Here is a 25,672-nt window from a genome sequence, read left to right on the forward strand (position 1 = left end):
AGTCTTTGCCCGCTCGATGTCACCCACAGACTACCGTGCCTTGGACCGTTGATGATTGATCGACTGCCCCTCGCCAATCGCCGGGCGTGAGCTGCCCGTCAGATGAGTACACATACATTCCCTGCTGCGCCGCAGTCTGCACTAAGATCGAGAGAAATCGGAGAACTACGAAACCTCTTCATCTACGCTTGATTGACGATATGGAATGATGCTGTTGCGGTCTGGATTGCCCGACATTTGCGATCACAATGGCCCAGGTTGCGACAGTCAACTTTGGCACTGAGCTCAAGGTTCGGCTACTGCGCCCTCAGGCCTGAATTGTACACTAATGGGGATTTAATTAGGACGGCTACAAACCGGTCGACAATTGGGTGAGCTTGGGCATTACATGGCTCACGGAAATCCAAGAATTCTACCAGGAACGCTCTGCTATAGAAAAGGAATACAGCCAGAAGTTGACCGCTCTGGCGAAGAAATACTATGATAAGAAATCAAGAAAGTCCAGCAACTTGAGCGTCGGCGACAATCCTGCTCTGACCCCAGGCTCCTTAGAGTCTGCCTCCCTCACGACATGGACCACCCACCTGTCTACTCTCGAGGCGCGAGCGAACGAACACGCGAAGTTCTCTAGAGACCTCATAAGTCAAGTTGCGACACCGCTGGAGTATGCCGGCACGAAACTCGAGGAACTGAGAAAGAGCCATGCCGAATATAATGCCAAACTTGTCAAAGAGAGGGACTCATCCTATGGTGACCTGAAAAAGTTGAAACAACGATATGATGCTGTGTGTCAAGAGGTTGAGAACCGAAGGAAAAAGGCCGAATCCTCCATGGACAAAAGCAAGGCTCAAAGCACGTACAACCAGCAGTTGATGGAAATGAACAATGTCAAGAACACATATCTGATTGGTATCAACGTCGCGAATAAGATGAAGGAATGCTATTATCACGAATACGTCCCGGAATTGCTCGATTCCTTGCAGGATCTGAACGAGACTCGTGTGTCGAAACTGAATTCGATATGGCTGGTCGCCGCATCACTCGAGACCAACACTCTCAAGAGAAGCACCGAGCTGATGACTCGTCTCTCGAACGAGATCCCCCGAAACAACCCCAGTCTCGACAGCAACATGTTTGTGCGACACAATGCTGTGCAGTGGCAGGAACCTCCGGACTTGGTCTTTGAACCGTCGCCAGTGTGGCTGGATTCGGACAACATGATGACCGATGATGCGTCCAAAGTTTTCCTTCGCAACATCTTGCAGAAGAGCAAGCCGCTCATCAACCAGCTCAAGGCGGAATCGGCTCAGAAAAGGCGAGACCTAGAAAACCTGAAGCAGGCTCGGCGGGCAGGCAAAGACAAGCGCGACGAAGTAGAAGCGGTGCGATCACAGTTTGCCCTGCAGGAGGATCTCCATGCCGTTGAGCGTAAGCGATTGACGGCAGAAGTGGAGACGTCGACGATTACTTCAGTGGTGGGTGATCTCAGCATGTATGGCAAGAGTCACACCTTCAAATCCGAGACGTTCAAAATACCCACTAATTGTGATCTATGTGGCGATCGCATTTGGGGTCTGAGTGCCAAAGGGTTCATATGTACTGATTGCGGGTTTACCTGCCACAGCAAATGTCATATGAAAGTGCCTGCAGACTGTCCAGGCGAACAGACAAAGGAAGAGAAGAAAAAGTTGAAAACAGAACGGCAAGCGGCGGCCCTGATGGCCGTCGAGGCCCCGCCAGCCGCCTCGAACGGGACCACAGGCCCTCCTCCATTAACGAGGCAAGATACGATGAATAGTCTGTCGTCTGGCTACGCGGCTAGCGCGACAAGGTCCTTGTCTGGAGGTGTTCCGAGGTTGTCAGCACTGGATGATTCAGCGACCAGCTCTCCGTTAACAACCATTACTTCCAACTCCGGATCATCGACCACCACCGCATCGAGACGAAACAGGATTGTTGCGCCGCCCCCTGCAGCCTACGTCAGCGCACCTGGCGCCGACCTGGCGGCCAACGGAAGCGGCCAACCCAGAGGCAAGATGCTTTACCCGTACGAAGCCAGAGACGAGGGAGAGGTATCCCTGCCAGAGGGCGCGGAGGTGAAGATCCTGGAACCTGACGGTATGTAAACTCCCCACACTTGTCCTCGTTTATACTGAGCAACAGCAGATGGCGGCTGGACCAAAGTCCATGCTGGCTTGGGAAAAGAAGGTCTAGTGCCCACGGCATACCTGGAAGAATTGCCCACCCCGGCCAGTACGCCCGCGCAAGAGCGCCCACCGTCATTGTATTCAAATTCGAGTGCCTCCCTGGCATCGTCGACCCTAGCTGGTGCGAATAAGAAGAAGCAAGGGCCAGCAGTGGCACCGAGACGAGGGGCGAAGAAGGTCAAATATGTGGAAGCTCTTTACCCCTACACGGCCCAGAGTGATGCCGAGTTCGACATGGCCGAAGGAGAAAGATTCATACTGATCAGTATGGGCACCGGAGATGGCTGGGCGGATGTCGAGAAGAACGGTGAGACAAGAAGCGTTCCTGCCAACTATATCCAGGAGGTCTAGGAGATCGCAGAGGAGCGCCAAACTTTGGAATTGAAAGGCGTGTTTACATCTGGTTAGGACGCATAGAAGAATAAGCGAAGCATCTGAGCGTCAAATAGAGGCACCGGCGGCAGAGTCTTGACCAGGAGTCATCCTCCGCCCGAGGCAGGACCCAGGCATCATGAGATGGAGGCCCAAGACTGATACAGCCTCGTCAGAGCCAGTCCGAGTTATGTTGGAGTGATTTGACAGCGGGTTTGGTTGAAAAAGTGTCGTTCGCAGTATATACCCAGCGTCTTCCTTGCCTCCCCCTCCCCTTCCCCCCCTTCTTCCCCGGTTCCTTGACCCTAAGTCCATCCAGTCACCCCCGATCTGTCTGTGAATTAATGTCTTGGGTCTCGATGCATCCAGCCCGCCTCGGCCCCATTCAGCCTCGCGATGTATGAGTTGTGATTGGTTAATTAGAGTCTTGGCGAAACCTTCGCTCAGCTCTACGGCAACGTCTCCCTTTGCATCTGCATCAGACTGGATTGCCATCTCGTATTCAAAGAGCTCGCGCCAGCGACAGCGCCAGCACAAGGCGCTTTGGCTTTGGCCATATCCCAATATGAAATGGTCCAAGTCTGCCCTTTTAGCATCAAGCTCTCCCCCATTGAGCTTGCGCATTGCTTGAGTCTTCGCTGTCGGCAGCCAGTGGCTTGCGAAGCGAACGCCCAACATGGTGGGTGGTTGACTGGTCTTTTGCTAGCATGCCCTCTTCCCCGGGCTCGAATGCTCCTTCTCTTTCGGGTCCTTCGATCGAACCGTGGCTTTCTGCGCGGGGAGTCGTCCGTTCGTCCATCCATAAGTACCTCGTTTTATCTCCCCAGCCTCACCCCATTCAAGGACGTTGGACTGTCAGTCTCTGCTTTGGCATTCTACACGTACAGAGTACGTTTAGACTCAATAGCTATGGCGGGGATTACTGCTTCAGTGACAGCCGCGGAGCGGGCAACGGCGAAGGCTATCCCCGTCAGTCCCATCACTTCAGCTCCCATTCTCACTCATCAGCGCGGCTTAATCAAAAGGACTGGTGCCGACACAGTCGAGGACAACACTTGTGGATGGGTCAATGGTGATCTCAGTAGGTGTTGATGCGATTCGTTCCTTCGTCGCATCCTATCGCGCTACATCAGCCTTATTCCATGGCTATATGCCACAAACTCTTACAGCACGACACTGACGAATCTGGTCGCACTCGCCTGTCTAGATACGCCTCTCGTCTGCAACTACCAAGCCTGCCTTTGGTCTCCGGAACTGCATGCGGTCGGCTGTTGTGCGGACGCTGCAACGACGGATTGCGCCTGGGTAACCTCCTGTGTGCCATATTCCATGCTGAATAACGGCTGCGACATGGCCTGCCAAGGGAACTATCTCAATACTGTTTGGTTCGTCCCATGATCCCAATCCCTTCGTGCTTCGGCAGGTACCTTGAGCCATTCTGTGAATTCTCCACAGCGATCAGGGGTTGACTGGACTTGCGGACGTAGTGATGAAGCCTATCCTCTTTGCGCGACGGCGACGTTTGGCGGTCCAGCGGGATACACCTACCTCAGTTGCACAGATGCAATCGGCACAACGGACACGGTTAGAGAACTTTTTCTGTCAAGCCCCATTTCGTTTTAATGGAAACATCAAGAGTCATGACGTCGATATCTCCCACATGCTGACACCACGTTTGCAGATGATGCTCACATACTATGGCGGCAATGCAACGGTCGAGAACTTACCCAGGTATTTCTCGAGCTATTGGTACGAGAGTACCGCCACCTCTTCCACGACGTCGACTTCTACCTCATCTCCCACCGACGACGCAGGCATCAACGACACGATATCTTGGCTCTCCGGCCACAAGACCATCCTCATCGGAGCCATTGCCGGCTTCTGCGGGTTACTCATCCTCCTCGTGGTGGGGGGTTGCTGCGTGGTACGGAACAAAAGGTCCAGACGAGGACGGTATATTCCGGCTAGTCAGCAGATGCCACCGCACGAGGCTTACGGGATGCACTATCAAGGCGCGGCGGCATATCAGCGGCCTCCATCGTACCAGTCTGGGTATGGATACCAACAAGATTTCGGTCAGGTGTACGTGGCTCCGAATAAATGAGGGAGACGCGCCGAGAACTACTATCTTGGTTTGTTCCAACTTGCTCAGGCTGTTTGGTTTTGGACTTTCAAGATGATGCGTTTTGTATATACGTCTCTCGCGGCATCACTCGGGATAGGGAACGCTGGTTATATGTCACAGAGTGAGTTGTTTTGACATGGCATAGGAGGCTGCTTGAACCGGTCTGCCTCCATTTGATCATTCAAGGACGTCCTGCACTTGTACTGTTCCTCGTAGCAAGGACAACCAATGTAGCTATCTAGGTACCATGCTAGGTTGGATCTAACTATACTCTACCATCCCCTGCTCTCCTCTTCGATATACCTGGGTCACTACCTATTCATCCGCGCACTGGATCATTCATCAAACTCGTCAACCCTTGAATTGGAAATTCGTTCTTTCATTCATCCCCATACCCACACTCTATGTATGCTGGCGCATCGTTTGCAAAGCATTCCTGTTTCCTAACCCGACAAACTTCACCTGTAACAAGATAACGATATATTCCGTGTTCTTTGTTTAGTTTCTCGCTTGCCTCGATCGCACTCTGATCACTCCGATTGCAACTCGAGGGGTGTCTTCTCTATTCGCTCTGCGAAGTCACAACTCACCTCCGCTGATCCCTCTCTCATCTGCGGACGCCAAGGAGGATTTCGAACTTCGTCCTTCGTCCCGGCTGTAAAACTAGAAGAGTTCCACGAGGACCCTCACGCCCTTTGCGTCCCTGCTCGGCAAGGGGATGAACCTGTCCTCGCGCATGTCGACGTCCCTGTCAAAAGTCGTGTCATAGAGGTGGAGGCGGCCGACGTCGCCGTCAAACGTCACCCCGTCGCCGCCGTAGACGCGGAACAGCTTGGCCAGCACGAGGTACAGCTCCGCGTACGCGAGGTTGATGCCCAGACACTGCATCGAGCCTTTGGAGAAGCTGACCAGGAACCTGTCCAGACGCGGGTTCTCGATCCACCGCTCGGGGCGGAACTCGTACGGCGAGGGGAAAGTGTCGGCGTCGCGGTGGATCAGGTAGCTGCTCATCGAGCACGGGGTCCCGGGGGGGATGGTCCACGTGGTAGGTCCTGCGCTGTCGGCGTGCTTGTCGTCGTCGTCGTTGACGACAAAGACGAGGGTTTCGTCCCGCGCGATCCGTTCGAGGCGCGTGCAGATCCCGTAGCTCAGTCGCAGGCCCTCTTGTATGACACCCGTGAGGTACGGGAGGCGCTCGAGCTCGGGCAAGGGCGTGGACGTTGTGGGATCCGGGATCGCCTCGTACAGTTCCCGCTTCAGCTTCTGCAGCACGCCCGGGTTGGACAGCAGGTAGAAGACCGTGACCGGCAGGGTCCAGCCCGTGGTGACCGCCCCCGCGCTGACGACCGTGGCACCCTCGTCGGCGAGGCGGGCCGTGCGCTTCTCGACGGCCGGGAGGGAGCTGTCGAGGATCTCGTGGAAGATTGTCGGGTGCGAGGCCGTCTTATGGGACGTGTCGACGCCGTTGCGGATATTTTCAATCTGGTTCTTGATGTCCTGTCCCCCAAAGCCAGATCAAAAAGTGGGCTTTTTGTTAAATTGGGTCCACTGAAAAAGTGGCGGCTCAAAAAGGGCCGGGATTGACGGAGAGAGAGAGACGAGGGACGAGGCACATAGGTAAAGCGGACAAAAGGCTAGAAACTGTTCAACCACTTACCCGCTTGAATTGCAAGTAACGGCTCGCTGCAACAGTGTCAGTCCTATGCCAATGCTATCGACTTATCAGTGTGGTTGATGATGACCCCCTCGGTCTGAAGGAAGCCATCCCTTACATACCGTTCGGATCGAGTCTCCGAGCCATCCAATCTGGAATGTTTAACACCAGCCAAAAGAGCCAGTACATTTGTTTTGCAATCTGGCCCAGTGAGCTCGTCGAAGAGGCCGCCTTGAGCATCCACGGGTCAAAGTCCTCGGCTTCGAGGTGATGTTCGCTGCGGGCGAACGCGTATTCCGTGATGACGTCTGAGCAGCATCAGTCGCCGTGGACTCGGCGAAGCAGGACATGAAGACGAGAGGAGGGTCCAAGAGCCAGGACGGGGAATTATTACCGTACGCGTACGCGGCGAACGCGACCTCCAGGTTCAAAGGCTTCCTTTCGTCCCCTTTTCTCACGTTGCCGAATTCTCTGACCCTGGCCATCAGGAGATCCGCCTTCTCTTCGATGACGCTTTGCAGTTTCCGAACACCTGGAGGTAGGCCCACGTCAGGGGGTCTGTCTCGTCCACGCTGAAGACTTTTCCAGCTTTTCCATGGTTTCTGACAAAAAGCAACCAACTCACTTTGCATGCTAAAGTAGGGACTCAGGGCCGCTCGTCTCGCCTTGTGCAAGTCGTGGGGATTCGTGCTTGCCCCCGCGCCAGGCATGCCGAAGCCCTGGGTGTAGCGTTCCCACCGATCGCGGCGTCGTGTTGGCCCTGTGTAGATCTCCTCGTAGAATCGAGGCGGGTAGAAGTGCAACTCCTGCGGATTGATGCGGACCACAGGGCCATATTGCTTGTGAAGGTCACGGATGCGGAAAGTGTACTGTCCGCCCAGGATGACATCGTAGTAAAACTCGTACCTGAGATGGGATGTTAGGTCGACTCGCTCGGGGGCGATGCTCTCTGTGAAGTAGACGGGTTGGGCCTTTGACATGACATCCCGCTTACCAGTAAGTTGCCGCCGCGATTCTGGGGCCCGGAAAGTGAGCGATGGGGCTGAAATATAGGCGATAGACGACAAGCCCGACGTTGTAGCATATCCATAGAGCCAAGCAGGCGAGCGGCAGGAAGAGTGACGACTTCTTCGTTTCGAACCACAAAGCCTCAAAGACACCCATACTGAGATCTCGGGCGAAGGTTTGGAGGCGGCGGAGGCGGCGGCGGCGGCCAGAAAGAGCGGTCTGTAGAGCATCTCCATGTCAGATTAATATCTTGGGTCAAAGCAGGTATCTCGTAATAGTCGCTGAACTGGCCGTAATGGGGTACGATTGAAGTGACAACGTCCAAGGTGGAAAACGTCTTGGGACTTGCAGGGATCTTGACCCGCAGTTCCCCGTCTGTGCAACGTGTCTCCAGTAACAATTCGTCCGAGACCCGTCGAGACGGATGTGCAACTGTGATGCGAGAGACCAAACCTGGAGCCAATGATTGAGGTAAGGGACATGAAGAGCAGGAACCCGGTCGTGCATATGCATGGAGCGAATGTTAGGACGACATTTTAATCAACGGTTTTGGGTCCGTCCAGGGCCTGACATTTCAGAAGCGAGCGAATAGAGCAAAGAACTGAGAGGTAAAACATTGGTACTACTTCTTCAAGCATCGTCTTTCTGGCAGTGATAGAATATGTAGTAGAGCATCTTGGTCCAGCTCGGGAAGAGAGGACGCTTTTGCAGTAGTCGGGGTAACTCACGGGTTTGATTCGGTAGTGGAAGGTAACAATGTCAAGCCAACCCAAATTGCCATGTAGAAAGCGTTTGGTCATCGCGAGTACTCACCGTGGCGATGAATACGGTAGTCCATCACAGTGAGCGACTATCACCATCCATGCCTCATCTGAGAGACAGGGGTAGGATGCCACCATCAGGATACACCTCCGTCGATGCTGCCCAGGTCAATGACAAATGGAGCCTGCCCTGCAATGATTGTGTTTCTGCGGTCCCTGCTTCTGCAAACAGCATGTGAGTCCCCGCCTGCTTGTATTTCCAACAGCAGAGCGGGGAGCATGTAAACCCATTCTTTAGCTGTGACCGAAAGGTATTTTGACCTGCTCTTCCGCTCACCCCGCCATCGACGAACGTCGACCAACTTTTAAGGGACCAAGAAAGTTGATGCTTGACTGTCGATCCGCAGAAAGTGCTGGGACAGGTTTTGGGTTTGTCCCCGAGCCTACAGTCGCGACGATCGGCCATTATTCAGTTCGAGCAAGCTTGAGGATACACAGGTGGACTCGGAGACGCGCCAGGTCGACCCGAGAATGGGGTTCGCAGGTTTCCGTGGAGTTGGTCCTCGATCAAGAAAATATCGAGGATCAGTGGAGGGAGGCGGAAACCTTCACATCATTGTGAAGTGGGTTGCTCAGCGAGCATCTGGAAATGCTTGCGGAGTTGTACTGCTGCCGGTGGCCGGTGGCTGGGAGGCGATCGTCTGCACCCAAACCCTAGTCAGACAAGAGTTCGCGTTTGGTGAGAATACAACGCATTGGGGGAACCGACGCCTGGGGAATTCCTGGGAAGAGGGGTGCAAATTCTGTCCCATTCTGTTTGCAGGATGTTGAAGCAAACGGAACGAATGCATCGACAAAAGGTGGCAGCGCAGGGGATTAGTCCTACGGTCAGTCGTTGAGCCATGTGTACAAAACCTCGCTCGTGCTCAGATGCTGTACCGTATCCACCACCGCACAAGGACAGCCAGATCGTGGAATTCGTGAATATACACAGTCTTGTAAGATAGTAGGGCATTTGGCCTGAGGAAGGGAGCAGGTATCGCAAAATCCCCTCTCCGTGTCACCTTACCGTAAACGCTCATTGTTTCAATGTGTGGCGGGCGAGTCAAACTGCGCCAACGCGTTTTTCTCACTAGGCTCAGCCTGCTACCGAGTATCTGATATTGACCAGATCAACCATGACTTGTACACCAACAGAAGGACAGATAAGCTCTCTCGCCTGAATTTGATCTCTTCCAAACATCTCTGGGCCACTCTACCAAGATTCTCCAGTAGAACTTGACTGACGTATCGACTGAGCCTCCTCGTGCCTGTGGAACGCGGGCTTGATGGTGTTTTCGAAACTCTCTTCAGACGCCACAGGGAAGATTCTGCGGTGCCGTAACTGCTGAATCTTTCTGGGAATGTCGTCCGGGTTCTTCACACTGCTGGTTGTTCCGGGTCTGTAAACACGGCGGGCTAGGGTCTCTCGAACCACAACGGCTTCTTCCTCGCACAACTTCAATACAAGAGATACCACGAGGTTTGCCATCCACGTTGATTCTGACCACACTTCATCTCATGGTACGCAAATGACAGCATATCTATGAGCATTCCATCTGTCCAGTGCATGAGAACTGAAGGGGAGCACAGTCTGGGTGCTACAGTCGCGCTGTAACAGCACGTTCACTTGAATTTGGCCAGCCCATCAAAGCGTCGGAGAGAGTCGTCTGAATGTCCTTCGATTTCCTCCTTTCCCTGGTGAGATCAGCCCGCATCAAACGCACAGCTTTTCAAATCCTGGGAAGGAGACAGGAGACTGCTTTCAAGAGAGCCGCAGCACCGAACAAGGGACGCTTCTTCCAGCCTTTCTGGCCCTTTCCAGGTCACTTTGGGCTGCACTCTTTCAGCAGAGGCGGCTTGAGGCCAGTTGTCGCCGCTCATCAAAGCGCTGCGACTTTCGAGGACTTTCGATAGTACTGTCTTCTTTTACGACCGGGTCATCTAGAGTAATTAAGTAGTAAGGACGGGAGTACTGCGGACTTGAACGGTCGTCGAAAGTCCAGGTACCAAACAAATCATCTTCTTTGCAGAAGCGAGTCATACCACCTTCGCCTCCTCAGCCAATCGGTCGATGGATCGGCGGGACAGATAAGTGCGATGTTGTTTTGATACAGGCCACAAGCATTTCACCTGCCTACTCACATGGATAGTCCAGGACTCTTTTTCACAGTAATTGCACAAACGATGGATGGTGAATAGCACCCAGTGTGGCTACACTCCGTCGAGCAAAAGATGCCGGGCTCCCGACGACCCGGCCTGGGTGATGCCGTGCGAAGCCGGTGTTGTTGAAAAACGTTTAGGTTCCGTAGCCAGGATGCCAGGCCACTTCCTCGTCCTCCTTACGACGGCGGCGGCATTCATTTCCCCCCGGATCTTGAGTCCTACCACTCTAGCAGACTGCTAAAACCTCTAAAGTGACCCGCCTTGAACAGTGATCAGGTCGTTAATGGCCCGTGGTTGGTGAAAACAAGCTAGACACCCGCGAACTAGATGTGCTACCTGAAGCGACCGGACTCGGGGCTAGAAAGTTCACTGCATCACGAAAATGTCGCTGAATTACCGCAAATGGCATGTCAGTTCCCTTTCTCAGCCGTTGCCGCCAAAGCTGAGGAACCTTTGGGTTTAGACACAAAACTTAGCACCGGTCGCCTAAGGATGATAATCCGACTTAGCAGCCGTCAGCTGAGAAGAGATGCGGACCTCTCGCAATAATGTCTCTGGGGACTTGGCATATATATAGAGAGAAAGATATGGACAGGTCGCATCACACTCAGATGGCCTTGTTTTTCTGAACTTCCGTCCACCTTCACAAGGTCAGTCAGCCAGTCCAAGGTACACAAATTTACATGCTCAATAACTGTTTCCTTCCACCTACGAGTACTGTACTTGTACCGGAAGGCCAACGTGCATACATTCTATGCTGCGGGGAGGCGGAAATTGGCCGCTATTCCTCTGAGCACATGTGTATCTTGAATGCATTTATTCGAATGCCTGCTTCAGCATGCGTTCTGCCTCCGAAGGGGACGATGTGCCGGGTGCGAGTCGTAGGACATGCATCAGCTCTTGGGCTAAGTCGGATCTTGTCGGCTTGGAAGGACGGCACCTCTTTGCTTCGTGGCGATCCCCTTCCTCAGTTTTCTGTGCGCATATACCGAGAACTGTCATACTAGACCTAGCAACTTCCTGAAGCAGGCAGGCAAGCGCATCGTTTTTTCTTTCTCGCTCGAATCTGCCCACCTTCGCTTACGCAACACGCACACGAGTCTCCCTCGGCTCGAAAATCCAGGAGTACGCGTCATGAGGATAGCAGCTAGGCGGCTGGCAGCTGCACGAACAGCCACCAGGACTCAAGGACCGACCTCCGATTGTGGTGGTCCACCTGGGATGACTTGCCATTCGATTCCAGATGCAGGATGCATTTTGGCAGATGCAGCAACTGCCTTGAACGTCGGCGCAATTTTCAGTTTCGCCTAGAAGAAGGGTTTCCCCCGCTACTGGAGCCCCTAGTGCCTGTTTGGATGTACCCGTCAGGACCCTGTCCAGAAGTCCAAAAGCCTGGGACAGATCGCTCTCATTGTCCCGACGCTAGATGCACCGCGTGGAATGCGCGAACTCGCAAGGCGAAGTGATCAGCATCATTCAAAGCAGCTAAACCTCCAAGAAAAGCGGTTTGGGGTCCTCTGCATTGGATCGTATTGCAGGTGGATGGCGGAAGCCGGGGTCCTTCGAATGACCTTCTTCCCTGGGCGAGAGAAGCTCACACTTTAGCTGTTAGCACACCAAAAGACTGCCAGTTCGGGGTCGGACTTCTGTCTCAGGCAACGTTTGGGGCATCTCTCGGTCTCTCTTTGGGACTGGGATGGATGGTATGTCCCGAAGAGTTCCCGCAGAGAAAGCTATGGTTGGGCATGGGGGAAACAAAACAATAATCCTTGAGCGCCTGAAGACGCATCAGGAGGCATGGGGGCCAATACACCGAGTAGACAGCTGATGGCTTATTGGAATGCTGTGGACTGCCCGTCGAGCCGTTTGCTGGGTGGCGCAAGGATTGAGACGATAACTGACTGACTGACTTGACTCTCACTGTAGGTTGTGGAGATTTCATCAGCGTTTGCAAAGCGTCTAACTGCGAACATGTCAAACTTCGGATAGGCCAGCTAGATCATCCGGTAGCTTGCTGTTCTCGGGATGGGCGACTCCGTTTTTTTCCCGCTGGGCATGTCCCTTGCTGGACAGTCGTGACAGTTAAGGCACTCTTGTGGTCTGTGCGTGTGTTTCTTAGCCACTCATCGGTAGCTTGTATCAAGCGAGCTATGGCACCAGCCGTGATCCGTCGTCTCCTTACTTTCCATCGAGTCCACATTGTCGAGGACTGTCAACCACTTCTCTTGTTTCTGCACCCCCTTCTGTTCCACAAACACCTGTCTCCGGAGCAGGACGGCCTGCCAGCGTGAATGTGAATTCGCATGTGCGGGGTTGTCTCTGGGCACCTGCAGAGAGGATGAATTGGGCTGGCGGAGGGTGGTGCTTGGTGTGGACGAGGAGGTACGAGTAAAGCACCGTGTACGAGGGACAGGCCGAAGGAACGTACGGCAGACTGACCCCGTCCTAGTAGGGAGTACCTCGTAAGGTGTAAGGCTGGCGCAGCCTCAACTGCGCCTTGTCCAACCTCGTCCATCTCCTCGCTTTCTCTCTCCCTTTCATTTTGACTTCACTTCAGCCACCCGCCAGCCAAATCATTCTACACCTACTTCCCCGGTCTACTATAAGCCAGGGGCGGGCCTCCCCTTACTGGAACCCCTATATTACTATCCTTTCCCATTGGACCAGCCGGTCGTGCCTTTCTCTCCATTTTTTTTAGTCAGCTGTCAAAATGCACCATAACAAACCCCCCCTTGTCTCGACCCTCCTACTCGAAGTTCGAGAGGCCCGCAATTCGCATCTTATTTTGTCCACGCGTCGGAAGAAGCCTCTCGAAATCTCCTGCCTGCTCTTTGAAAGCCACGGCGGCGCATTGAAATGAAACATACATGCAAAACAATGGATGGCCACTGACCAATGCCAGCGGAAGAATCACCATGTTCGAGTTACCAAGTAATGTCCACAGCCTTCTTGACGCAGACCCCAGTTGAGCCTTACCAAACCTATGGTCCACTCCTTGTTGCTCTTGATGGGCCCATCTCTCAACCCAAGTTCTCCACGACCGACCTCTTGCTTTTATCAGCGGATCCATGACACTCTGTTCCCAGCGCTTTGGGGATGGAAAGCAAGATACTCATAAGATTATAAGCCAAACAAACAAGGCGAGGCCAACCCCACTATTTTTCCAGATTTTGGTGCCGATCCGCCTCGCGGAAGGAGGTGGACCGTGCGATCTGAGCAAAAATACCCCCTCCTCCATGGTGATGTCCCTTGAGTGATCAACAGGGTTGTCGACCCCTCGTCTTTGCATTTGGTGGCCGCCGTCGCGTGTCTCAGGGTCGGACTCCATAAGGCTATTGTTATATGCATCAAAAGGTGGGAAGCTTCATACCCTTTCCTAGGCACCTTGGATCTTTCTTGCTACATGCACAACCCTGCCCTCCATTGAACCTTACACCCCTCACTGTTCCAATCATGGCAGGCCTTGAACCTCCAGGTTTGAGTTGAATTGAGTGCGTGTCGGAAAATACAGAAACCCTTGGCCGGCTTGCGATCTCCCTTACTTAGAGGACCAAATGCCCGCCCCTCAATCTCTCCTTTTTCTCTTTCTCATTTTCAGAAAGATTTGTTCAAATCATCTCCATACGTGATCTCCAACCGAACCGTGGCGAGCCCCCTCCCCTATCATCCTCACCGCAAGAACCACCAGCAAGAAATGGCGGCAAGAGGAAAGAAGTTCACCGTCGGCGTGTTTGGCGACCCGGGATCGGGAAAAACTACATTGATCCATCAGGTAAGCGCGCAAACTGCCAGGTGGGGGATGCTGGTCGGAAGCGAGGTGATGATGAGACTGACGAGTTCTTTTGCTGCGACACTGTAGTATCTCTTTGGGCAATATCTCGAAGAGCACAAAAACATGGTGCACTACGGCAAATGGGTCAACATCGAGTCGGAGCTGATCGAACTTGACATTATCGAAACGGGCAAGGACCCCGTGGATTTTCCCGAGTTCGATGCCATGATCTTTGTCTTCAGCACTTCGTCGGTGACCACCTTTGACTCGGTGATGCGATATCAGAACAGCCGCCGGCGCTGATTGCCCTGGTCGGCACCATGACGGACTATTATGGACAGACAGTGGCATACGACGCCGGGCTCAACCTGGCCAAGTGCATGGGGGCCGGGTACTTCCACTTCTCCCCGCACCACGGCTGGGGTGTGCAAACGCCCTTTGAGTTCTTGCTGCGCCGCTTCGTTGTGCAGCAGCCCAAGCATCTCGAGATCGTACCGATGCCCTCGATCAACGTATACCAGTGGGTAAGAGCCAAGTGGTACGTTCATCGCATCAAGAAGCCGAGGAGCAAGGTCTGGTACGACGATTAGACTAGCCCTGTCATTGGACGGGCATATGATAAATGGGCACGAGTGGCAGCACGCTACCCGCCATGGAGCATGAGGAGTGACATCACTCGACAGAAAAAGACATGAACGAACTCCTGCACCAAAAACACAGCAAAAGCACCAGAGCGATTGAGCAATTATAACCATCATGGCTAGATATTCCTCATCCTTCTACCTCTTTCCCTTTCGGCTTGTTCTCTCTTCTTGGGGCCAGGGGCGATTGAAGCCTCTTGTACGAACGTTACGACATTGACGATATACTCTCACATTCGGACAACCTACTCACAAACGACACGGACACGGACATGGACGCACAATTGGACACGACGACCACAAATCAGCCACGATACCTCCAGCGAGGATGTCATCAGGCATGGTCATTTTTTTCCCGGGGGGTTGTTTCCTTGGTTTCTGGAAACACCATGATTCTTTTCTGGGGCACTTTTTACTTTTAGTCGTCACTTTCCTTCTCCTTCTTCTACTCCCTTTCTTATTCACTTTTTACTTGATGTTGGAAATGACGGGACGGCCTGGATGACAAACGAGGAACGAAAATCACAGACGGCGGTAGCTAGCTACGCCTTTGATATCACAGACAGAAACAGAAACAGAAACAGACATAGGAAAAGACATCTCCGCACGGGGAAATAAAAGTTGCGTACTGAGTACTATGGACACTTTCTTCGTGTAGTACTACTCTACTACCTACATACTTACTGTAGATACCTACAGTAGATCCCTAGTTACCTAGGTAGGTAGGTTAGCTGTTACAACCACGAACATGAACTCAACCCTCACCGTGAGACCACAAGACATGCAGGCCGCGTGTCTTGTCTTGTCTGCCTCGCCTCGTCTTGCCGTGTCTCGCTCGCGTCGATTTAATATCAATGCTCAATGCCCAATGCCCAATGCCCAATGCCCAATATCACTCGGTATACTTTACTTTTCTTTTCTTGGATACTTGGACACTTGGATATCTAGATTATCCAGCTAAGCTTACTTGAGCTATCCGTATCATCCCATCCCATCCCATCCCAATCCGTTGAAGAAAAGACGGCTTTTTGTACCCAGCGAGTTACGCACTTTGAATTTTTGTTCCCCCCTTCCTCTCTCCCCTCTCTCACTCTTCTTTTCGTTCGGCGGAATTGTGAATCTCGATAGATATACGATGTACGATTTACGATATACTCACTGAACGATACAGTCTATTCACCGGAGGTAGGTAGGTAGACAGGTATGGCTAAATCAGCGCCGACAGCGACCAATGACCCGTCCCATCGCATTTCAGGCGATGAATGGGCAGGTCTACCTCGTACAGAAATGTCTGTTCCTCTTGGCTCTTCCTCTCGTCCCCTGGTTTCATTCTCTTTCCCACTCCGTCCCCTTCCTCACGAGGACTTGCAAGACAACATGGTCAAGGGCATCTTGATACACAAGTCCGAAAAAAAAATAAAGATCAACAGATCGGGAGACTGACTACACCATCATCCTATCCTGTACACCATCCAACATACCCTTCCCTTACTCCATCGCCTCTCTTCGGATGGTGTACACCCCCATTCAAACATCTGTACATACAGGAATCCCGGGAACATCACCAGGATTGGGAGACCCCGCTGGCAGGACTATTTGTTCGCCGCTTGATCCACTGAATCATCTCTTCGATCAGAGCCGTTCCCACAATACCTTGCATCAACAAGCCCGTATGACCATAGGGAAAGATGCTCAGAGTCGTCGGACATCTGGCCGCTTCCAAGCGCGCCACAAAATCTATGCTTTCTTGACACAGGATATCTCCACCCATAGCCACAACCTTTGTCGGGAAGGCTCGGGTAGCTTCGATTATCCTCTGGTTGGCGTAGATTGGGCTCGCCCTCCAATTCTCCCTGGACCTGTCTCTAGGTCCCTGAAAGCACCGGTTCTGGAAGAATTGCATCGTTGCGGGAGTCAGCCACGGAGCGTCCCAGTTTCCCCGCCATCGTTCTTCACAGTCCCACGTGTTATCCAGGCTGGGAGCAATGAGGAGCAGTCCGGCGGGAGGGCGTCCCTGCGCTGACCATGTCAACGCTGTGGCCGCAGCGAGGTTTCCGCCCCTGGGATTGCAGATCAGCAGAGTCGGCATTCAGTTGGGATGCAGGGCATCTCACGATGATACACCAGCAATAATTATGTTTCGCCTACCCACTCGATTCCGGACCCAGTCTGCTATCACCAAGGCGTCATCATGTGGAATAGGAAACTCGCGACGGCGATAAGCACCGCTGAAAACCCGACATCCACAGTCCACAGAGGAATCAGCACCTGCTCATGCTTTGAACAAAGAACAGACTTACCGACCGCAATCTGACTGAGTACATTATTGTCTCCCGAAATGTCTCCCAGCATCCATCCACCGCCAGCGAACCACACGAGGACGGGCAGGTCACGTCGCTCGTTTCTCCGGGGTACAAATTGTCTCACGCGTAGACCGCAAGGGAGGTCGTGGTCGCTGGTATATGCGTCAACGTTAAAGACGATGTCCGTGCTACTCGTCTGGTATGGCGACATGGGTGTGAGGCGATTCCTCCACACACGAGGTGGGTACCACTGCACTACCTCTTCATGAAAGCGCCTGTAAGGGCCACACAGCTGTCGTGAGATATTCGGCATCAGAGGAGACAGTGGCACCGTTAAATACTTGGCCAGGGTCCACTCCAATTTAGCAGCAGAGGCGTTCGGGTTGGCCTGTACTTTCCCAGCGCAGCCAGAGAGCACGGTGACCCAGTGGGTGATGTGGTACTCAAGGTCCTGGATGGTGAATGGGATATTGAAGAGTCGACCGATGAACTGGGTCATTACCCCCACTGGCAAAGCCCGAGGGCGGTGGAAGTCTCTTGTGACGGTTCGCGAAACTGCACACAGGTAGATAATGGCCGCATTCATCAGCCAGTTGAAATGTATAGTCCATAACTTGCTGTCGCTATTCTCATACCCGGCATCCTCGAGAAGCTTGCCCAGATGATAGGCTTGCTGCCAAACTTCAACCCAGCGCAGGTTTCGGCCGGCAAAGTGCGCATTGATAAACATTTGGGTCTGGGTTATATTCCAAGGTGTGATGACTCCGAATGCTGGCCGGCATGACAAGTCAAAGGCATTGTCTTCTGCGAAAATCCAAGTCAATAGAACGGCGAGGATATAACGGCTAAGGTCTTCGCTTTGTGCGACGGTCTCCATGATGCCTGGGAGAGGTCAATTAAACGATCAGATAGATTCCCGTCTCTATGTAAAAGAGTTGGCGGGGAAATCATCGCGCACCTTAAAGGGTCAAGGGAACTGGTTTCCAACCACAGCTTAGATCGAGACCGCCTGGAAGGAAGGGGAGGCATGCGGTTAGATTTTGATATGGCTGCAGAGGCAGTATATGGATGGCAGCAGGCTGGCAGGCGTTTCGGGGCCACAGGCAGGTCGGCCGGCACTGACTGATAAACTGGATTGACAGGTTCGAGAGTTGCAGGGCAAGGTAACAGCACAAGTATACCACAACCAACGTGAGTGAAGCAGCGACTCTAGCCTTCGGTCCATGAACCATACTTCTTGTCGTTGGTGACCGATGACGGGGCTCCACCTGCTGTCTGATCTCGTTGTCGATACCCTGCACCGTCACTCTGTCTACCAGTATCCTTCGAGCCAGGCCTGGGATGCTGCGCTCGCCGAACAGTCTTGACATCGCCACTTGTCGAGCGTGGCCGTCATCAGCTCACCGTGCTGCATTGTTTAAACCCAAGGGCCTCTGTCAGACCCGTTTCTTGACAAGGATCTCCAACCCTGTCACTTTCCATTCATGGAATTTGAACCTGCTTTCCTTTTTTGCGGCCCCAAAGTGCCATCCCGCGCTTCTTAGCGCATGTGATATGGTGGAAAACTCTGATAGCCATCAACCGCACTGCATGCTGCTTGCTCTGGCTGGTGTAATGATGATGGGTGTGGGGTCTTGGAATCCGAGATGTAAAACAATCACAGTCTCAGTCACTCTGGTTTTAGCCTTGTTGGGAGTTGGACGTGGGAGGTCTCTACGCCTTACTTGGTGGGAAAATCCAGGGTCAGGATGATCTGGGGGTTCCATGTGGTTCATTCAGCTGGCCTGGGCCTTTTGTCATGGAAAGCAAACAAATTGAGGTTGGCAAATGAATGTTTGCGGATGCGATGCCGTCGAAAGTAGCGTGAAGGGGGTCGAGGTTACACAGGGATCAATCTACCGAGCCGCGTGTCTGGGTCGCGATGAGCGAGACCGATGGTCGTTGATCTGACCTGACAGCCTCATTCCCACACAGCCACCGTGCACTCCTTCTGTCAGTGATCGTCATAGGCAAGGGGACCACAGGAGACACACACACATACCACTCCTCTGCCCGTGGCGCTATCGAGATGAGTGTCATCCTTGGGAATGGTTCCCAGGTGTCCAAAGTTACATAAGTACGGCGTCCAGGGCATAAAGCGCTGGAAGCAGTTTGACAGTTGTCCAGGACGAATACAACTGTCCGGACATGGTTTGTGAGAGGCCAATCGTGGCCCGGTCCAGTGTCACCGAGGATACATGGCCGACGACCGGCGTGCCGCGGAGACATTTAGTGCAGCTTGGCCATTGACAGCCGAGAAGCCTGACCGCCGACCGCTAGTTGATGGTGACAAGTTTCAGGGACACTAAGGGATTTGCAAGGGATCTTGTGTTAGGAAACAACAGAGACTCGTGGCGTTCAGGTAGAAGATGGCCTGAACCTAAAGAAGGGAGCCATGAGAGGGAATTGGGTACTCTTTGATGGGTGTGAGGAAGAGGAAGATGAGGCGTAGGGAGACGGAGGATACGAAGACGAGGGGGGAAAGAGAGGAGGAAAGGCCCGTGCATGCTGGGTTTCTGGGTACAGCCGAGTAAGTCGTCCCTGAGTAGGTATTAGTTTGCTATTGGGGTCCTTGCTCTAGACCCTCGCTCCCTACCGAGCATTTGGATAGGCGAGAAGGGTAATTAAACACTCGTGGGTAGGAATGCCCAACTATCTAGGCTAGCCTTACACTCCTCTTAGCCTGCCAGCCTTGGGGGCTCTAGGCCATCACCGCGAAGGGGGCAAGCCTCACTCGCCCCTAAGCAAAGCGTGGCACCCCTGGCATGTTTGCTACAGGCTTGCCACCACTGCCACCCTCCTAGGGACCAAGCCATGTAACCCACCACTCCTAGCCTATACCACAGCTTCGGATCGACCAACAACAACACCCGACATTTCTCTTCGGCTCTCTGCCACAAGATCCGGACAAGGAGGATGTGACAGCAACAATCCCATCGCCAGCCGTTGGCACATCTGCTCCTCTCAGCATGACACAGACGCCGCACATATGTGCAATCAAACCATCCTCTTACACCACGCCTTGTCCCCTCCGCTCTCTGTTCTCTGTATACATACAGCCTTGCCTCCTGTCTCACGTGACCAGAATCTCACGCAAGGCCTACCAACACCAAAGATACTTGAGGCACAGGAAGGGAAACAGGCAAGTGCTGCGGAAGACGCTTATTTTCGCCCGTCTCGCTCATCTTATACATCTTCTCCAATCTTGATGCTCATTGTTTTATCCACCGCTAGAGGGTCGCATTCCAGCCGCTGGTCCTTCAAAAACTTGGCCGCAACGAGCCCCATACTGGGGACGGATTTGCATTCTCTACCTCTATTACTTTCATGTAACAAGCTCAGTCGAACTGACCAAACGGTATCGCTCAAACATGCATGAAATGCTGGCAATCTGTGATCCACTGTCGCGTTTTCTTTTTGAGCATCGGGCCTGGGCTCGTTGATTTCAGCCAGCATTGGTCGGACAGACCGGATGTTGAGAAAGAGAACAATTGATGTCGAGACCGTATGAGGATGTGGCGTCCTCAACAATAAAGACTATGGTCCATTGAAAAACACAGAATCGGCAGTGTCTCGTGTGCTCGTCACGTACCTGGATTGAACCGCTGTAACCTCAATGGGAGCGAGGAGAGCATCGCAGTCTCAAGTGGATGCGATCAGGGTGTGAGTCTCGACCAGTCACCGGTCCTGTTAGGGTCGGGGAATCAAGGAGACCTCAAGGAGCTCAGTATCCTCTCATTACTTCGGCTGTCCGGCATTGCTTCCAGTGCGTCCAGCGTGTGTTCTGCATCGGTCTACTTGGCAAAGGCACATCAATGACCCACCAGATTTGGTTGCGGTCGGAGTCAGCGTCGTGAATGAGGTTCAATGCCTCTGCCATAGATGCTTTCCTGTTAAGCGAACCATTAGTCATGTTATCTCCTTCGGCCCTGCCGTACTTGTCCAGATCGACTGATGCTCGCCATACTGATCGACCGAGACGCTCGGGGTTCCTTTGAAACTGGTATCGTCCGCGACCGCGGACCACACGCGTTAGACTAGAGACACGAAAAATACATCCTCACTTCGAAGATATCTCAAAGAGCAACAGAGCACTGGGCTCCTATATCTCAATGAAATGTGCCACTAGTCCGGAGTGGACGTGTATTGTCTCCGTTCGGACAAGGCGAAAGCGGACGATTCATTGTAGTATGCTAACTCAAATCTCCATCTTTTCTTCTTATTCATCCCTGATTCCCGGTTACCAGCAGATGCCCTTGATCGGGTTATCGACGATCGCAGTGGACAGTTCGGCCAAAGCGCCTCGTGGGCTCCTCGATCGGACGTCTCTGGAGGGTTTGAGATGTTGTGATTTGGATCAGCTACGTCCCAAGATATGATAAAGGTATTGTTGCTGATCCGTCTATTCACGCTCCGAGACACACGCTTATAAGCATGTATGCTCAACAAAAATGTCATCTTCCGTTGGTTGATCACTGATCAAAGGACGCGTAAAGACATCGTTCGCATAGTGCCCTTGGAGGCAAAGAGTAGGTACGAATCGTCACAAGCGAGGGCTCGTCATCGAGGGCAAAGAGAGGTTGGAAGGAGACAAACTGCGGCGGAGCTGTCAACGTGTCGGGTTCCCACAAACAGTCTGGTGAGAATTGTTTTTGAGAAAGCTGCATCAACATCTGGTCACATGGGCTCATAGACCTTGTACAAGCTTTTCTGGATCAACATGGGGTTAACGGTCCTGTTGGACAGTGATTCTATGTGTTGAACACACCTACTGTAGGGTTTGACAGAAGAGAGAAGTCTAGAGTTTGAGGTGCACTGACGTCAGTGTCACGTGATATTGCCAATCACAAGGCTGAGAAACCCACACGAGGCTAGTGCTGCAACACCCTCGACACTTCTTCCGCTCCACCACCTCTTCGAGATTTAAATTGCTTCGTCTCGAAAGTGATGCCCCAATGGCGCTCTAACAGCAGAGATTTCTCCTGCTCTAGATTGCCCAATGTTATCCTCAGGTCTGGAGCGAGACAAGCCAGGCCACCTTCGATATCAGGTCCTAACTATGCCGGTACAGCGGCATTGTGACGGAGCCGTCAACAGCAATTGTTGAGCGACATCGACGTGTCTCGTCTGCGCGTGTCGCAGCTAAAGCCATTTCTGGCGAACGGGCAGGCTCTAGACGCAAAATGGCTAACTCTCACACCCTGAGAGAAGTTGCTGGTGAAGGAATGTCTGCTTCACGGGCGTGCCATTTGTCCACCGAGCGGATCGCATGGTCTCGGAGACAGATCCCTGCGCGAGGCTCTATTCCGAACTGGTTACGGCGTTCGATCGGTGGGTAACAACGGACCTTTCGCCACGAAATCAGAACCAATCAACGCAATGAATGAGCAATGCCAGAGCATGAAGGCACCCAACGCAAAGCGAGCCTCTATCAGGGAGTCTTCGCCTAGTACTTCGCAGCCCCTCCCCCCCCGTTGTTGCACCTGGCGACCTGCAATGTAAGAACATCTTCACCGGAGCCACCCTCAAGTCCGCAACGGAGATTGGCTTTTAGACGGGGTCTGCGCAGGCTTGCATCAGACTTGTTGGGGATGCGCTGCTGCAATCATTACCTGTGGCTGGTTCCAAGACCAGCAGCGTTCATGGATCCATAGGCAGAGGGGTACGTCCAGCTGCTCATGTGGAAAATTCTATTGCTGTCGGTCCACGTCGACCCTTGAGACTTCCCTTCCGCCACCATCACGATGTTAAGATATTCCAGGAGAGCTCCTGCTGCTGGGAAGTCATCGAGCACTTGATGTCCTCAGTGACGTCGCTCGATTCGCGCTCTAACCCCACACGCTCGGCTGCGAGGAACGGGCACATTCTGACAGCCTAAGTCAGCCCGAAGCAAGTCCCGTGACGAAACTGTACCCCAGGCCACATCTTGCACATGCCCCCGGATCTTTCGGACCGCTCACTTCGACCTGATCCGTAGCGAAAGCCAGCGACTTAGGAGTCCACGATGAGGTACCTGAGATTAACCCATTTATCTCGGTATTTCTAGATGGCTGCGTGGCAGGCTGGCAGATGCTGGTACTGAACCTCATGTATTGTTCTCATGGCCATCGTCACCGCCTGGCGGTAGCGTCTGGGGCAGGGATGGTAACCTAGGGTGCGATACGGGACGGGAGGTCGGTTATTATCCAGACGACTTTTAATCGCATATCTTTGCGACATGCAGAAGCCAGCAATAGATCAGCCGACGACAAATTCCGATCACGCAGATGAAAATGAAGCGGAAGAGGACACCACGACCGCTCAGATATGACTCCGGTCGGCTGCGGATGATGTTTTATCTGCATGAGATTGACCACACCGCGAAGGATTCTCTATAACTTGGATATCTGTCTTTGGAGGATGGCAGACTCTCCACGTGGAATGCTACGTCTCCGTGCAGACTTCGGCCGGCCGCGATCGCATCAGCAGAGAGTCAGGGAGCCTTCATTTCCAATGGGACCGAAATTGGCCTTCGCTTTTGATTGTAATGCTACCGGATCAATGAGCCAATATCCTGTCTTGTTGACTTCACTTAGAAGCCATTACTATCACATGAGAAAATAGTCCAACCTTTCCGCCATCAAGCAGATTATCCATGGCACTCCTCTTCAAACTTGGTCCTTCGATTGCACGTCGAGTGCCAACATATCTTCTGACCATTTGCTTTTCGATCGTCTTGATCCCCGGGAGCTGCGGCGGAACTTGGTTTTGCAGAGTGTGCACAGCGCAACATCTGTTCGGTGGATCTCCCTGCTCAAAGACCTGGGCAGGTTGGCTCGTCACGTCACATGAGTATGCGCAGGCGTTCTAAACCAGGGCTAGTTATCTCGAGAATGGGACTTCGCGGCCGACATCTGAAACTCACCTTATGCCTGGAATTTTCATGCACTCTGAGAAGCCCCGGCGGCAGTGCCCCCAGCCCGAACATCGAATTATATCGCAGTGCCTCCGCGGCTTCCGTCCACAACGCCTGGTACCGTTGACGGCTCAGTGTCGGCGGCAGCTTCCAGGCGCAGAAACTCCAGTCGTGTCCAGTCAAAGACATTGTCGTACTCAAATCCCTGCCGTCGGAAAAGATTGTCGAAGAGTCTTCGCAGATGGCGATAATCAGGCTGGTCTCTCTCTTCCAAGCCATGCACATAATTCATGTACTTTGCGAATTCGTCAGGGAGGCCTTCGCAGAGTTCTTCAGCACTCATCGTGCTCTTCATGAACGAGATACGCAGGGACGGGTGCTGGTCCACGACGAAGACGGGTTGGGCCTGGATGTGTTGCCAGGGAAGTTTCCCCTTTGCCAGATACACCAGCACGTATCCCAACGACTCTAGTTCATCGCATGCGGATTCTGCTGTGGCCCATGTCAGATGACGAGTGTGCAGATGCAAGACCACCACTGAGACACTTACGACCACCTTTATGACCATTGATACTGGCATAGTTCGCGGTACCTACCAAGTACGTAAGAGGAATTTGTCGCAGGTGAGTCGCTGGGTATGAAGAGCCGTTCGATGGATGGTTGTGCGGAAACGTGAGACCAAAGTCAGCGACATGAACCACGTTGCCGCGATGTCCCCTCCCAAGGAGGAAGTTTCGGGGAGTGATGTCTGAGTGCAGGTAATGGTGGGAATGAAGCACTTCAAGTCGCTGGAGGAGTTGGTCAGCCAGCAACAACGTCGTCTTGAGGGAAAATCGACCGCCACAATATCGCAGCAAGTCCTCCAAGCTGGGGCCGAGAAGTTCAAGGACCAGGACCTTGAACTCGTCCACGTCTCCGTCCCAATGGAGCTGAGGGAATCCAATCTTGCCCGCCATATCATGGTACACGTTGACCTCATTCTGGAGTAGCTGCGGCCGTGACATACAATGCTCGAGCTTGATGGCGACCTCCCGGCCAGTATCAAGGTCGCGTCCTGGGAAAATGTCAGCGGGCCAGGCCCATCGAGTGTTTGAAGCACTCTATCCTACCCAAATAGACCTTACCGAAGCCGCCGCCACCCAATTTCCGCATCAACTGATATTTGTCTCCTATCCTGATCTCTTGAACCCTCTTCACAAAAAGGTCGCAGCCGCTGCCACCGTTGTTGGCGCTGCTGTGGCTCATTTCGTTGGGAGCTGATGCCATCTTCCCACCTGCAACTCCTTCTCGACCTGTTTGACCCTCGTCGCTTTCGCCGAATGTATCACTTGGTGGATGGCGGCAGGTTTTGGTGCAGAGGGCAGCTTGGTGATCACGCTAGCGCTCTCAATCGAGGCGAGAAGTTTCGGACAGTGACTTTTCTGAGTAAACCAAAACGACATGGCGTCCGAAAAAGCTCGAGGAGAAGAGACAAAGAAGATGGAATGTGGGAAATTCCTCACTTGCGAGGTGCCAATTTTATTCACAACTGGGCCGATGCCAACGGGTTGCGCAGTCTACAGCGCTGGTATGTGGGAATCAACCACGTCGTCCCCCCTTTCCCTCTTCATCAACATACCTAGCTGTCTTGACTCTAAATCATCTGGGTATAACTGCCAGTCCGATGACGACGTCCTCTGAAACCTTCCTC

At 53.0% G+C, this 25,672-nt stretch overlaps 6 protein-coding genes across 6 annotated transcripts; 3 read left to right on the top strand and 3 right to left on the bottom strand.

Annotated features, from left to right (window-relative positions):
- Positions 1-248: 248 nt before the first annotated feature.
- On the top strand, positions 249-2,558 carry AYO21_04489 (hypothetical protein; the record flags this gene model as incomplete). The annotated part of the gene is made up of 4 exons (XM_022654462.1): positions 249-290; positions 345-1,596; positions 1,651-2,118; positions 2,167-2,558. 4 exons carry the CDS (start codon positions 249-251, stop codon positions 2,556-2,558), a joined length of 2,154 nt encoding a protein of 717 aa, XP_022513278.1.
- Positions 2,559-3,488: 930 nt separating this feature from the next.
- AYO21_04490 (hypothetical protein) lies at positions 3,489-4,683 on the top strand (the record flags this gene model as incomplete). The annotated part of the gene is made up of 2 exons (XM_022654463.1): positions 3,489-3,660; positions 4,067-4,683. The coding sequence occupies 2 exons, from the start codon at positions 3,489-3,491 to the stop codon at positions 4,681-4,683; spliced, it is 789 nt and encodes a 262-aa protein (XP_022513279.1).
- Positions 4,684-5,367: 684 nt separating this feature from the next.
- On the bottom strand, positions 5,368-7,602 carry AYO21_04491 (hypothetical protein; the record flags this gene model as incomplete). Its single annotated transcript, XM_022654464.1, has 5 exons — positions 5,368-6,201; positions 6,362-6,387; positions 6,481-6,666; positions 6,753-6,890; positions 6,984-7,602. The coding sequence occupies 5 exons, from the start codon at positions 7,600-7,602 to the stop codon at positions 5,368-5,370; spliced, it is 1,803 nt and encodes a 600-aa protein (XP_022513280.1).
- A 6,424-nt stretch (positions 7,603-14,026) lies between these two features.
- AYO21_04492 (hypothetical protein) lies at positions 14,027-14,694 on the top strand (the record flags this gene model as incomplete). Its single annotated transcript, XM_022654465.1, has 3 exons — positions 14,027-14,104; positions 14,192-14,374; positions 14,446-14,694. 3 exons carry the CDS (start codon positions 14,027-14,029, stop codon positions 14,692-14,694), a joined length of 510 nt encoding a protein of 169 aa, XP_022513281.1.
- Positions 14,695-16,306: 1,612 nt separating this feature from the next.
- AYO21_04493 (hypothetical protein) lies at positions 16,307-17,925 on the bottom strand (the record flags this gene model as incomplete). The annotated part of the gene is made up of 3 exons (XM_022654466.1): positions 16,307-16,805; positions 16,860-16,917; positions 17,046-17,925. 3 exons carry the CDS (start codon positions 17,923-17,925, stop codon positions 16,307-16,309), a joined length of 1,437 nt encoding a protein of 478 aa, XP_022513282.1.
- A 6,133-nt stretch (positions 17,926-24,058) lies between these two features.
- AYO21_04494 (hypothetical protein) lies at positions 24,059-25,248 on the bottom strand (the record flags this gene model as incomplete). Its single annotated transcript, XM_022654467.1, has 3 exons — positions 24,059-24,474; positions 24,533-25,036; positions 25,107-25,248. The coding sequence occupies 3 exons, from the start codon at positions 25,246-25,248 to the stop codon at positions 24,059-24,061; spliced, it is 1,062 nt and encodes a 353-aa protein (XP_022513283.1).
- Between the last annotated feature and the right edge of the window lie 424 nt (positions 25,249-25,672).

This window comes from Fonsecaea monophora (assembly GCF_001642475.1).
Source record: "Fonsecaea monophora strain CBS 269.37 chromosome Unknown Scaff25, whole genome shotgun sequence".
NCBI lineage: Eukaryota > Fungi > Ascomycota > Eurotiomycetes > Chaetothyriales > Herpotrichiellaceae > Fonsecaea > Fonsecaea monophora.